Source organism: Fopius arisanus, unplaced genomic scaffold, assembly GCF_000806365.1.
Source record: "Fopius arisanus strain USDA-PBARC FA_bdor unplaced genomic scaffold, ASM80636v1 scaffold00004, whole genome shotgun sequence".
Lineage (NCBI taxonomy): Eukaryota > Metazoa > Arthropoda > Insecta > Hymenoptera > Braconidae > Fopius > Fopius arisanus.
Window position 1 is genome coordinate 2,553,895 of NW_011887743.1, and position 9,651 is coordinate 2,563,545.

The 9,651-nt window shown below is 41.8% G+C and overlaps 3 protein-coding genes and 1 long non-coding RNA gene across 10 annotated transcripts; 2 read left to right on the forward strand and 2 right to left on the reverse strand.

Moving 5' to 3' along the window:
* The first annotated feature begins 144 nt into the window (after positions 1 to 144).
* Positions 145 to 3,865, forward strand: lovit (loss of visual transmission). Of its 6 annotated transcripts, none has more exons than XM_011315516.1 (10): positions 145 to 609; positions 725 to 988; positions 1,127 to 1,389; positions 1,511 to 1,762; positions 1,936 to 2,189; positions 2,259 to 2,351; positions 2,417 to 2,698; positions 2,761 to 2,891; positions 3,000 to 3,174; positions 3,248 to 3,865. In XM_011315516.1, exons 2-10 carry the CDS (start codon positions 792 to 794, stop codon positions 3,476 to 3,478), a joined length of 1,878 nt encoding a protein of 625 aa, XP_011313818.1. In that variant the 5' UTR covers positions 145 to 609; positions 725 to 791; the 3' UTR covers positions 3,479 to 3,865. The 6 variants fall into 6 exon arrangements, with proteins under 6 accessions (XP_011313818.1, XP_011313820.1, XP_011313819.1 ...); XM_011315518.1 differs by having other exon boundaries at positions 747 to 988; XM_011315517.1 differs by having other exon boundaries at positions 750 to 988.
* A 1-nt stretch (position 3,866) lies between these two features.
* On the reverse strand, positions 3,867 to 7,914 carry LOC105273214 (tetratricopeptide repeat protein 21B-like). The gene has a single exon (XM_011315521.1). It carries the CDS (start codon positions 7,847 to 7,849, stop codon positions 3,923 to 3,925), a length of 3,927 nt encoding a protein of 1,308 aa, XP_011313823.1. The 5' UTR covers positions 7,850 to 7,914; the 3' UTR covers positions 3,867 to 3,922.
* A 149-nt stretch (positions 7,915 to 8,063) lies between these two features.
* Positions 8,064 to 8,655, reverse strand: LOC105273216 (protein NATD1). The gene is made up of 2 exons (XM_011315523.1): positions 8,528 to 8,655; positions 8,064 to 8,212 (listed from the first exon to the last, which is right to left on the reverse strand). Exons 1-2 carry the CDS (start codon positions 8,588 to 8,590, stop codon positions 8,072 to 8,074), a joined length of 204 nt encoding a protein of 67 aa, XP_011313825.1. The 5' UTR covers positions 8,591 to 8,655; the 3' UTR covers positions 8,064 to 8,071.
* Positions 8,081 to 8,971, forward strand: LOC105273215 (uncharacterized). Of its 2 annotated transcripts, XR_892891.1 has the most exons (3): positions 8,081 to 8,165; positions 8,654 to 8,836; positions 8,901 to 8,971. It is a non-coding gene; the product is annotated as an uncharacterized lncRNA (long non-coding RNA). The 2 variants fall into 2 exon arrangements; XR_892890.1 differs by lacking the exon at positions 8,901 to 8,971 and having other exon boundaries at positions 8,654 to 8,840.
* Positions 8,972 to 9,651: the final 680 nt, after the last annotated feature.

The following is a 9,651-nucleotide window of genomic DNA, read 5'->3' on the forward strand; positions in this document are numbered from 1 at the left end:
TGACTGTCTTTTATACCCTTCCATCCCCTTCCATCTCATTTCATCCCCTTTTCAGCCGGGGCTGTCCCAAGGGTGGGTAAAATCAGTCGAGCGCTGGACGTTCAACAGACAACACTCATCCACTGCAAAAAAAAAAAAAAAAAAAAAAAATTACTCAGTGAAACTCAATTGAAATTCTCACCGAAAATTGCCAATCACTAATTCATCCATTATTGAATAATCTCTGGTCTAAATTTCGATCGGAATTCAATGAAAAAATTCGTACGATACATTCTAGAGAACTAGTGTGATGCCATTCGTCATAAACAAATAAATATTTTATATACTTATTATTCGGAGTAAAATAATAATTCATAATAAGTAGTAACAATAGTGTCGTTTTGAATGAATCTAAAGGCATAAATATTGAATGAATTACCGTAATTTTCAACAAATGAATTTTATATTTATGAGATAAACAATATTCAATTGGATAGCAGATGAATAAACTATGGAGTTGGGAGTACTGATGAAAATACATTATAATCAAGAAAGTTGGTGTGACAACTGTCAAATCCCAGTGCATTGTAACTAATTAAATCCAATTGTCCTAGAGTTGAATAAAGTTCCGTGAGTATTTGGTTACAAGGGGTTAGCAATGCCCATTAGAAATATCTGAATTAAATTATTTGAATTTGAATTTTTTAAAGCAACAAATTGTCATATTCCAATTGATTAAGGGCAGTTGTTACGAATTAATTGGATAGCAGCTTGAATTGTTTTTCAAGAAACTCCAGTGCCTAGACTGAATCATGGATAAATTACATGATTATCAGGGAATTACGGGGCGAATGCATGGGGTGCGCGATAAAATAGGTGGAAAGTGGTGTGAGTTTAAGGAGTGGAAGAATGAAATACCAACTAATCAGGGGATTGGAGGAATTGTGGCCCATTTTCGTAGACCTCCGAAATTGGAGAGAACTCTCGAGGATTATTCCCATGTCTATAGGTATTTGACAAAAAAAAAAAACCAATTTGTAATCTTTTCATATAATTTTTTAATGCAAAAATGAATCATGGACAAAAAACTGGAAAATATATTTGATTGGTTATAGAATTTTTCAAACCCTTGACGATCAATTTTAAGGCAAAAGACTCGAGGAGAACTGGTGAGGATATCAGCAGCGGTGATGGGAATCGAATTTTCTTATGCCGCAGAAACGGCATTTGTCTCACCAACTCTATTAAAAATTGGTGTTGATCATCAACACATGACTCTAGTCTGGGCCCTAAGTCCTCTCGTTGGTTTTTTCGTAACGCCGATCCTGGGAAGTATCAGCGACCGATGCAAATATAAATCCGGAAGAAGAAGACCCTTCATTATTCTATTATCTATCGGCGTCCTCCTCGGTAATGTCATTGGGAAAAAGAAAAAAAAATTAATAAAAACATGTTCACACAGGACTGAATTGTCCCGCAATCCATGAAAATATAAATTGATTAATTGATTAATTAATTAATTAATTATCAGGATTATTATTGATTCCGAATGGGGAGGATATCGGTTACGCTTTTGGTGACCCCAGGCCTCTGCTAAATCACACAGCCCCCTTGGGTCATCGAGTAACAGCTAAAATTATCGATGAAACCACTTCCACCGTTCCGACGTCTTCCCACTGCTGGGGAATATTTTTTACCATCTTAGGAACTGCTCTACTGGATTTCGACGCTGACGCATGTCAGAGTCCAGCTAGGGCTTATCTACTTGATGTAACAATACCGGGTGAGTAATGCAATGAAGAGAGGAAAATGCGTTTCATATACTAAAGAAATGTCTGTAAACTTTCCTTCAATTTGTTTTCATGTGTTCCAACGAGGAAAAAAAAAAATAAAAAAATAAAAAAATAAAAAAACCCAGTCGAAATTCCATTATATTTTTATGAATACAATGAGCAGAAGATCATGCGAGGGGTCTCAGTACCTTCACTATAATGGCTGGTCTTGGTGGATTCATGGGGTACGGATTGGGAGGAATAAATTGGGATGCCACGAGCCTTGGAATTGCTCTCGGTGGACATCTTCATGCAACATTCACTCTTATCACGATCATTTTCGTGATATGCGTAACTTGTACAATCACCAGTTTCAAGGAGATTCCTCTCAATCTCCTGGAGAGGGATGGTTACCAGAATATTCTTAGAGCTCAACAGGTTTGGCTATATAACCCAGAGGCTTCTGGGCCACCTCCACTATTAATCTCCATTTTAAATTTCTTGCAGGACACAAAACAGGATAATGGGTACGAGAAAATTACCGGTGACGAATGCACGTCTTATGGAACACTTTCGGCTGAAAATACGGAAAGACATGATGTAATTGAATTTCTCTAGACCCTCATAGACTCTATAATTTACAAACTGATAAATTTATACTCTAGGATTTAATACTAAAACCACTGCCGGTGGATTCAAAGAGACATGGATCAGTGCCAATGATTCCCGAGATATTGTCACCAGCGAGTTACGACAATGACATACAAGAAAATCAAAATAACGATACGAAAGTATCACTGAGTGAATACCTCATGTCAATAGTCTACATGCCTCACAGCGTGCGAATGGTTTGTCTGACCAATCTCTTTTGCTGGATGGCACACGTGTGCTACTCTCTCTACTTCACTGATTTCGTAGGTGAAGCAGTTTACGGGGGTAATCCACAGGTAAATATCGATCTCATTATGACAATTTATTAAGCGTGATTATATCGTGATTTGTGGATCAGGCACCGGAGGGATCAGTAGAACGACAACTCTATGAGTCTGGTGTGCGTTTTGGCTGCTGGGGGATGTCTATGTACTCACTATCATGCGCCTGTTACTCGCTGGTTATCGAAAGACTTATCGAACGTTATAAGTCAGTAAAAATCAATACTTTATCTACAAGTAAATGATTCGGATTTTTGATTTTTTTTTAATTAATTATTATTATTATTACTTTTTTTTTTTTGCCATTTTTTTTTAGAGCCCGAAAGGTCTATATCTATGGACTTCTCTTCTATAGCTGCGGAATGATGATGATGGCTATAACAAAACATCCAGCAGGTGTTATAATATTCTCATGGACCGCTGGAGTTATGTACTCAACTCTATTTACCATGCCGTATTTATTAATTGCACGATATCATGCCTTATCTACGGTAATTATTTCTTCACGATTTTTCTTCTTTTGATTTCTCATTAATTGATGAAATTAATGAAAAATCTTCTTAGTTCGCGGTAACAGCAGATGGGGAGGCAATTCAAAGTGGTGGAATACGTGGTCTAGGTACAGATGTAGCGATTGTGTCATCGATGGTATTCCTAGCCCAGTTTCTTCTATCTTGTGGTCTGGGAACAATCGTAAGTTTATCAGGAACAACAACAGCCGTTGTATTCGTTGCAAGTACACTTGCAGCTTGCGGCGCCATAGCAGCCACACGAATTATCTATTTGGATCTCTAAATCTTCGATTCTGTCTTCACCTGTTGATCTGTTTATCCCGGATTTATTTATTCAATCAGTATTAATCACACAGTGGAATTGACGATTTAAAGATGGGGGCAGTTAAGAGATCTCAACGAGCACAAAGTTTGTGGATTTATTGATTCATTATAAATTTATCTGTGTCGATATTTACAATATTGTTTCAGCTTATTAATTATGTAAATATTCGAAGAATATAATATATTTGACCAATACTCAAAGTAAATTGCACAATTTTACTGGAAATTCGATTTTCTTCTTCAAATATTTCTATATAAGTATATATAATTCAAGGAGACAGCCAGAAAAATATAAATAGTTCTATAGCGATTCTATAAAAATTCAATAGAAATAAGTAATTTGGATGGATATGAAATAAAATAATGACTATAAATTTTTATAGAGGTGAAATTTAATTTGCTCTTAGGAGCGAATATTATGAATAGACTTGTCGAGAATATCCTTGCGAATTCTGGGAAAGTCTGGGTTCTGCTTGAGTACCTCATTACTCGCCTCAATAGCATCAGCGTATTTCTTGCTTTTTAAACAGCAATACGCCAACTTGTACCCAACGGACAATTTTGTTTTCCCCCCGAATTTCCAGGCTTTGGCGTACTGCACCGACGCTTCCTTGTAATTCGGCTCCCTCTCCAAGATATGCCCAGATAATTCATAAGCCCTGACACATGTGGCATTGTGTTGGAGTACTTTCTTCAGGAGCTCATTTGCAAGATCGTATTTACCCGATTGCACATAAATATCCGCGAGAAGTAGCCAACATCTTTCTAGGTATTCGGCATCCTCGAACGTCCAGATATTCTTGGCGACTCTCTTGAGGTGATTTCTGGCTCTGGGTGTCTGTTTGAGGAGAATGTGAGCAGTGGCAAGACCCAGGGCAGGTCCCACATGATCTCTCAGGGTATCCTGACTGGCGAGGATTGTGCAATCCTGAAGAGCTTTTTCGATATTCGTCTTGATTTTCGTTGTGAGGAGGAAAAAATTCTCAAGCAGTCGGTGCGTTAGCATCTCGTGGGGGCTACCCTTGGGATTCAATTCCTGGAGAAGCCTCTGGGCTGTTTTCAGTGCCATTGTTCTCGAGTCCTGATACTCTGCATCCTCCTCGTTGAAAGCCTCACTGGAGAGAGCAGAGTCGTCGTTTGGGCCCAGACATATCTCAATCATGTTGTAAATTGCCTGCTGTCCCCATTCTGAATCTCTTCTGGCTGCATTGAAATTTCTCAGGGCTGAATTAAGTTTTCCAGTTCTCCAATCAAGAAGTCCTGCACAATAATGAAAGCCAGCGTCCCTATTGGCGCCTTCACCTGTAGCTGCAGCCTCTGCCCTCCCCAACCACTCATCAAGGTCCTCGATCTTTCCTGTTCTCCTGGAGACCTCAATGAGTCTTGCCAGAGCTGTCCAATAAGTTGGTCTTCTCATCAACAACTGCTTAAAGTGAAATGCAGCTGTGCTAAAATCAACTTTTCTAAATGCCAAATCCGCCATCATAACAGAGGCAGCTTCATTATTAGGATCAGCCGTAAATAATGCAGTGCAACTCTGTGCGCATTTGTCAAGATCATTCACCTGCATGTAGAGCTTAGCCAGAGACAGAAGGGCTTTAATGTCTGTTGGTTTGTGCTGGAGTGCCTCCTTATAATGCGTTATCGCCTGCTCCCAATCCCTGACAATAGTCGCATGATCAGCCATGGTCAGGCAAACCTCGGCGAGCATTTGCTTATGATTAATTGCTGATGAATTAACAGACTTCCTCTGAATACACCTCACCTGATTCTCTTTGGCCTCCCTGAGGGTTAACAGTGCCATCTGTAAATTTCCAGATCTCTCCCTCACTTTGGCAAGCAGCAGGAGTTGTCGTCCCCTGTTCTCCAGGTGCTCATAGTCAGTGGCACCCCTGGCGTCCTGAAGCTCCTGAACAAGGACACCTTCAGCATTATCGAACTGCCTGAGCCTCATGAAGAGGTCAGCCATGTCGAGCTTTAGCTCACCACACTCCTTGATACTCACGACCTCTTTGTAATAATCAACAGCCCTGGAGTACTGATGAGTCTTCACCAGGGCCTTTCCCATCTTGCTGGCAAGCACCCTGTCCCCATGTGAATTCTTGAGAGATTGCTCGTAAGCCTCAATTGCCCTGTCAGGCTCCTGAATCGCCATGTAGGCGTCCCCCAGCATGCTGTACGTCTTTGATCCTGGACAGTGCTCCACCAACTCTCGAAAACACCTGGCAAAGGCCTGACGATCCTTCCTATGATGCAAATGAATTTCAGCGAGTCTGGTGTGGGCCTCGAGATAGTACACCTCCTCAGGCTTGATTTCATTTAGATAAACGATCGCTCTCTCTACGTCATCCATAAACAGTGACAGCTCGGCATTGGCTATTGTCACTCTGCCCTCTTCAATAGTATTGGAGAAGAGTCTCTTGGCTTCATCCATCAGAGCTGACGCCTCATCGAATTTAATCAGCTGAGTGTAAGCTGATATCAACTCGAGGTAAAGAGTTGCTCGGTCTGACAGGGATACAGATATCAGGGGAGTGCTCGTGTCCTCTGACTTCACTCTGGCGTCCATTAGCGACATGGCTGTTCTCAGGCTCGTGATAGAGTTGTTCACGTCGCCGTTCTCTCTCTCGACGATTCCAGAGGTCAAGTGGTATATTGGATCGTCCCTTACCTTGAAATTATAGCTTAGCCCCACCTCAAGACTCTGGGAGGCCGCCTGGTAGTTGCCCTGACGAGTCAGGATCTGTGCCATTAGCAAATGTGCAGGGGCAATTGATGGATCATTTTGTAAAAGTCGCTTCAAGGTATCCAGAGCACCCTCCAAATCCCCAGACTGCATTCTCGCCCTGGCAAGGAGCAAAAAAGCCTCAGAGCATCCACCGCACGCCTCGCAGATCATCTTCAGGAGGACAAGACTCGGTTTGTCCTCTGTGGTTTGCTGGACCAGGACATGAGGGGCTCCAGATGATGGGGAGTTGCATAGGTGGTCAGTAATGATCTCCAGGGAGAACACTGGATTGAGTTCGAGCAGGTAGTAATATCCATAGGGCATATTCGAGCAATTCTTGAGGATCAACTCGATTGCCATGTCCAGGTACTTGAGGGCATTCGTGGGATCGTTCGAGCTGAGTTTAGCTGACATGAAGTAGAGTTTTGGGTCCAGTGTGTTAGACTGGACCTCCATGAGAAAATTCAGCTGCTGTCTGGCTAGCTCAGAGGATCCCGGAGTCGTTTCTAGGACCTGACAGTGGGCAAGGCCCATCAGAGCGGGGAACGACGACTCGTCGATCCTCACTGCACTCCTATACCAGTGCTCAGACTCTTTAATTCTCTTCATCAGGAGATAAATATTTCCCAATTCGATCATTAGTTCACTAGAGTTTTCATTCTGCTGGATGAATTTCTCAGTTATTCTAGACAGTTCCAAAAGAATTTCCCTGTCACTGTTTGTTATCCGTGAGAACAGTTGAATGTTCTTCACGAGGAGCTCAACATTTTTCGGCTCAACGAGGATGAGATTCCTGAAGAAGAGCTGAAGGATCTTCAGGGCCGAGGGATAATCCCCATCTTTGCAGATTGCCACAACAGCTTTTGCTTTAATTGCATCGAGATCGTTGGAATCCAGGGAGAGGATTCTGCTGGACGTTGCGAGCACCTGATCCCATTCTTTCATCGCTAGCTGATTCGACATTTTCTCAATAAGGGGAATGGTGAGAGTGGAGTAACGAACTATCAGCGCATTTAGAATGAGAATAGCGTCCTCGTGGGATCCAGTGGCCTCATGCCACCTAGAAGTCGCTAAGAGAACTCCCAAACGTCTGCTGTGGTCCTTTGAAATGCCTGAAAGATAGTTGTGGGATTTTGAGAGGAACAGGTCGATCTGAGAATTTATCAGGAGAACGTCCACGTCATGGGGCAAAATTTTAAAAGCTTTCTCTGCGTATTCCCTGGCCTTTTCAGGCTTTTTCAGCAGATAGAGAACTGTTGCTGCCAGGGTTAGTGAACCTGCTGTTGCTTTTCTACGTTCATCACGAATTCGAGAGTCAATTTGGGATCGATTCTTGTTGATGCTCAGACGATAGGCGAATGACTGGAGGATCAGGCAGGGTAGAGTTGTCTCCTCTGGACCGATTAGTTCTGACACCTGCTGGGATGCCTCCTGGGGACGATTTGTCAGGAGGTAACTTAGGGACAGCAGAATCTTGAGCGGTGAACTCAAGGGAAATGAAGCCACCGATTCCTTCGCCTGGCGCAGCATTTGGGTGTAATATCTCTGGTGACAGTACCACGTGATCAGGGTTTGGTAATCTAATTCGTCCAGCTTCTCCATTGTTTTGGTTTTTTTCTTCTTTTTTTTTAGAACGAGAACGAACGCGCGCTACAGCGCGCTGTAATTATAAAAATCGTGATTAAAAATTGTTAATTTAAGTGAGTTTCAAATTCAAATTAGCCGCCTCAAACGACTGAACCAATGAGAAATAAGCGTGACAGAGTTTCGAGATATCGATAGTCTCGATGTTTATCCTTTGTAGAGTAGGATAGGATCACTAATTTATTTCTTCGAGAGCAGATGGTATGGACCAATCACACGTTCCTCCAGATCACGGGTTTTTGTTGAGAGGTAGAATTTCTGCATGTACTTGCAGGTAAGAATTATTCTGTAGTCATTGACAATTGCATACGTCAGGGCTGCCTGCAAAAAAACATTAGTATATTGCTCACCTAGGGAGGAAAAGGAGACAAGTCCTTCCCACGTGCAAAATTACCACCCGAGCCGAAGGCGAGGGTGGTATGCACGTGGGAAATGCTTGTCTGATTATCCTCCCGAGGGTTTCATACCATTTTTCAGTTAATATGCGGCGAAAGTGACGTTTCTAACCGAACGAAGTGAGGTTAGAATGCTCACTTTCGGCGCATGTAGGCAGAAAAATAAATAATCTACTCGAGTTTGAACAATAAAAAAAAATATTTTTGACAAAATGAGCGAATAAGAAAATGAGAAAATAACCTCAGCTAGAATTCTTGCTAGACCTCTCCCTTGATAATCTTCAGGGACACTAATTGATCGCATATCAATTGTATTATTTTCTTTATTATATAAGAGAACTGCTCGATCATTATTGTTTAATTTCAGGTAAAATATCCGACGATTTGGATTGTGGAACACACCGTAAACATTACGCGCCTGAACAATACTGATAGTGAAACACTTTAAGAAACCAGAGATTACTCCGAACGTAAACATCAACGGGTTTATTGCATTCCCATTTCTTACTCGATATAACAGTCGTCAAAGTGGAATAAAAAATTTCAAAAGGTTATACGATTGAGTTGTCATTCGTGGTTGCTAAGGATACTAAACACCTGTTATCCTATACCAGAAATTCAACAGAGCTCTCTATTCAAATCCAAAGAGAATTGACTGAAGTAGAGGCTCAGTTCTGGGGGTTTGACTGACCCCACTGGCATCGCAGTACCTTACCCCGTACGACGGAAGGCGCCACACGCAATGCTGGGGTGTCTGCACATCGCCCGGCGATTCCTAATAAGGGTGAGTTAGCCCTCGGGACGTTATTTTTAATTTTTTCATTTTTTGACCAAATGGCACTTGGAAAATTTCAAAAAAATTTACCATTCACGCAATAATGAAAATTCCAAGAAAAGGTGAATGGATCTGAGTTACGGAGGCCCCCGCGATTCATAATAAGCGTGAACTAGCCCTCGGGGCGTGATTTTTAATTTTTTTCACTTTTTGACCAAATGGCACTTGGAAAATTTCCAAAAAAAATTCACCATTCACGCAATAATGAAAATTTCAGAGAAAGGTGAATGGATCTGAGTTACGGAGGCCCCCGCGATTCATAATAAGCGTGAAGTAGCCCTCGGGGCGTTTTTTTGGTGTTGTGAGTGCTTTTTTGGTGTTGTGAGTGCTTTTTTGGTGTGGTGCGAGGACTCATGGAGGATCGACGCGCTGCGAAAGGCCGACGACATCGAGGTAATTAAATTTCGATTAATGCCACTGTAATGCAATACTGATTAACTGTTTTTAATATTGAACATTTATTATTCCAGATCGCGTTGAAGAATCGAGAGATGAAAACAGAGCTCTTGTTTTCGTCCAACGCCGGTGAG

What these genes read in the sequence shown, in the direction of transcription:
- LOC105273216 (XM_011315523.1), bottom strand. Translation starts at nt 8,590, where the DNA reads ATGCGATCAATTAGTGTCCCTGAAGATTATCAAGGGAGAGGTCTAGCA. An exon ending in TAGCAAGAATTCTAGCTGAG is followed by an intron (nt 8,213 to 8,527) that starts GTTATTTTCTCA and finishes GTTTTTTTGCAG; the next exon opens with GCAGCCCTGACGTATGCAAT.
- LOC105273214 (XM_011315521.1), bottom strand. Translation starts at nt 7,849, where the DNA reads ATGGAGAAGCTGGACGAATTAGATTACCAAACCCTGATCACGTGGTAC.
- lovit (XM_011315515.1), top strand. Translation starts at nt 792, where the DNA reads ATGGATAAATTACATGATTATCAGGGAATTACGGGGCGAATGCATGGG. An exon ending in AAAATACGGAAAGACATGAT is followed by an intron (nt 2,352 to 2,416) that starts GTAATTGAATTT and finishes TTTATACTCTAG; the next exon opens with GATTTAATACTAAAACCACT. An exon ending in GATATCATGCCTTATCTACG is followed by an intron (nt 3,175 to 3,247) that starts GTAATTATTTCT and finishes AAATCTTCTTAG; the next exon opens with TTCGCGGTAACAGCAGATGG.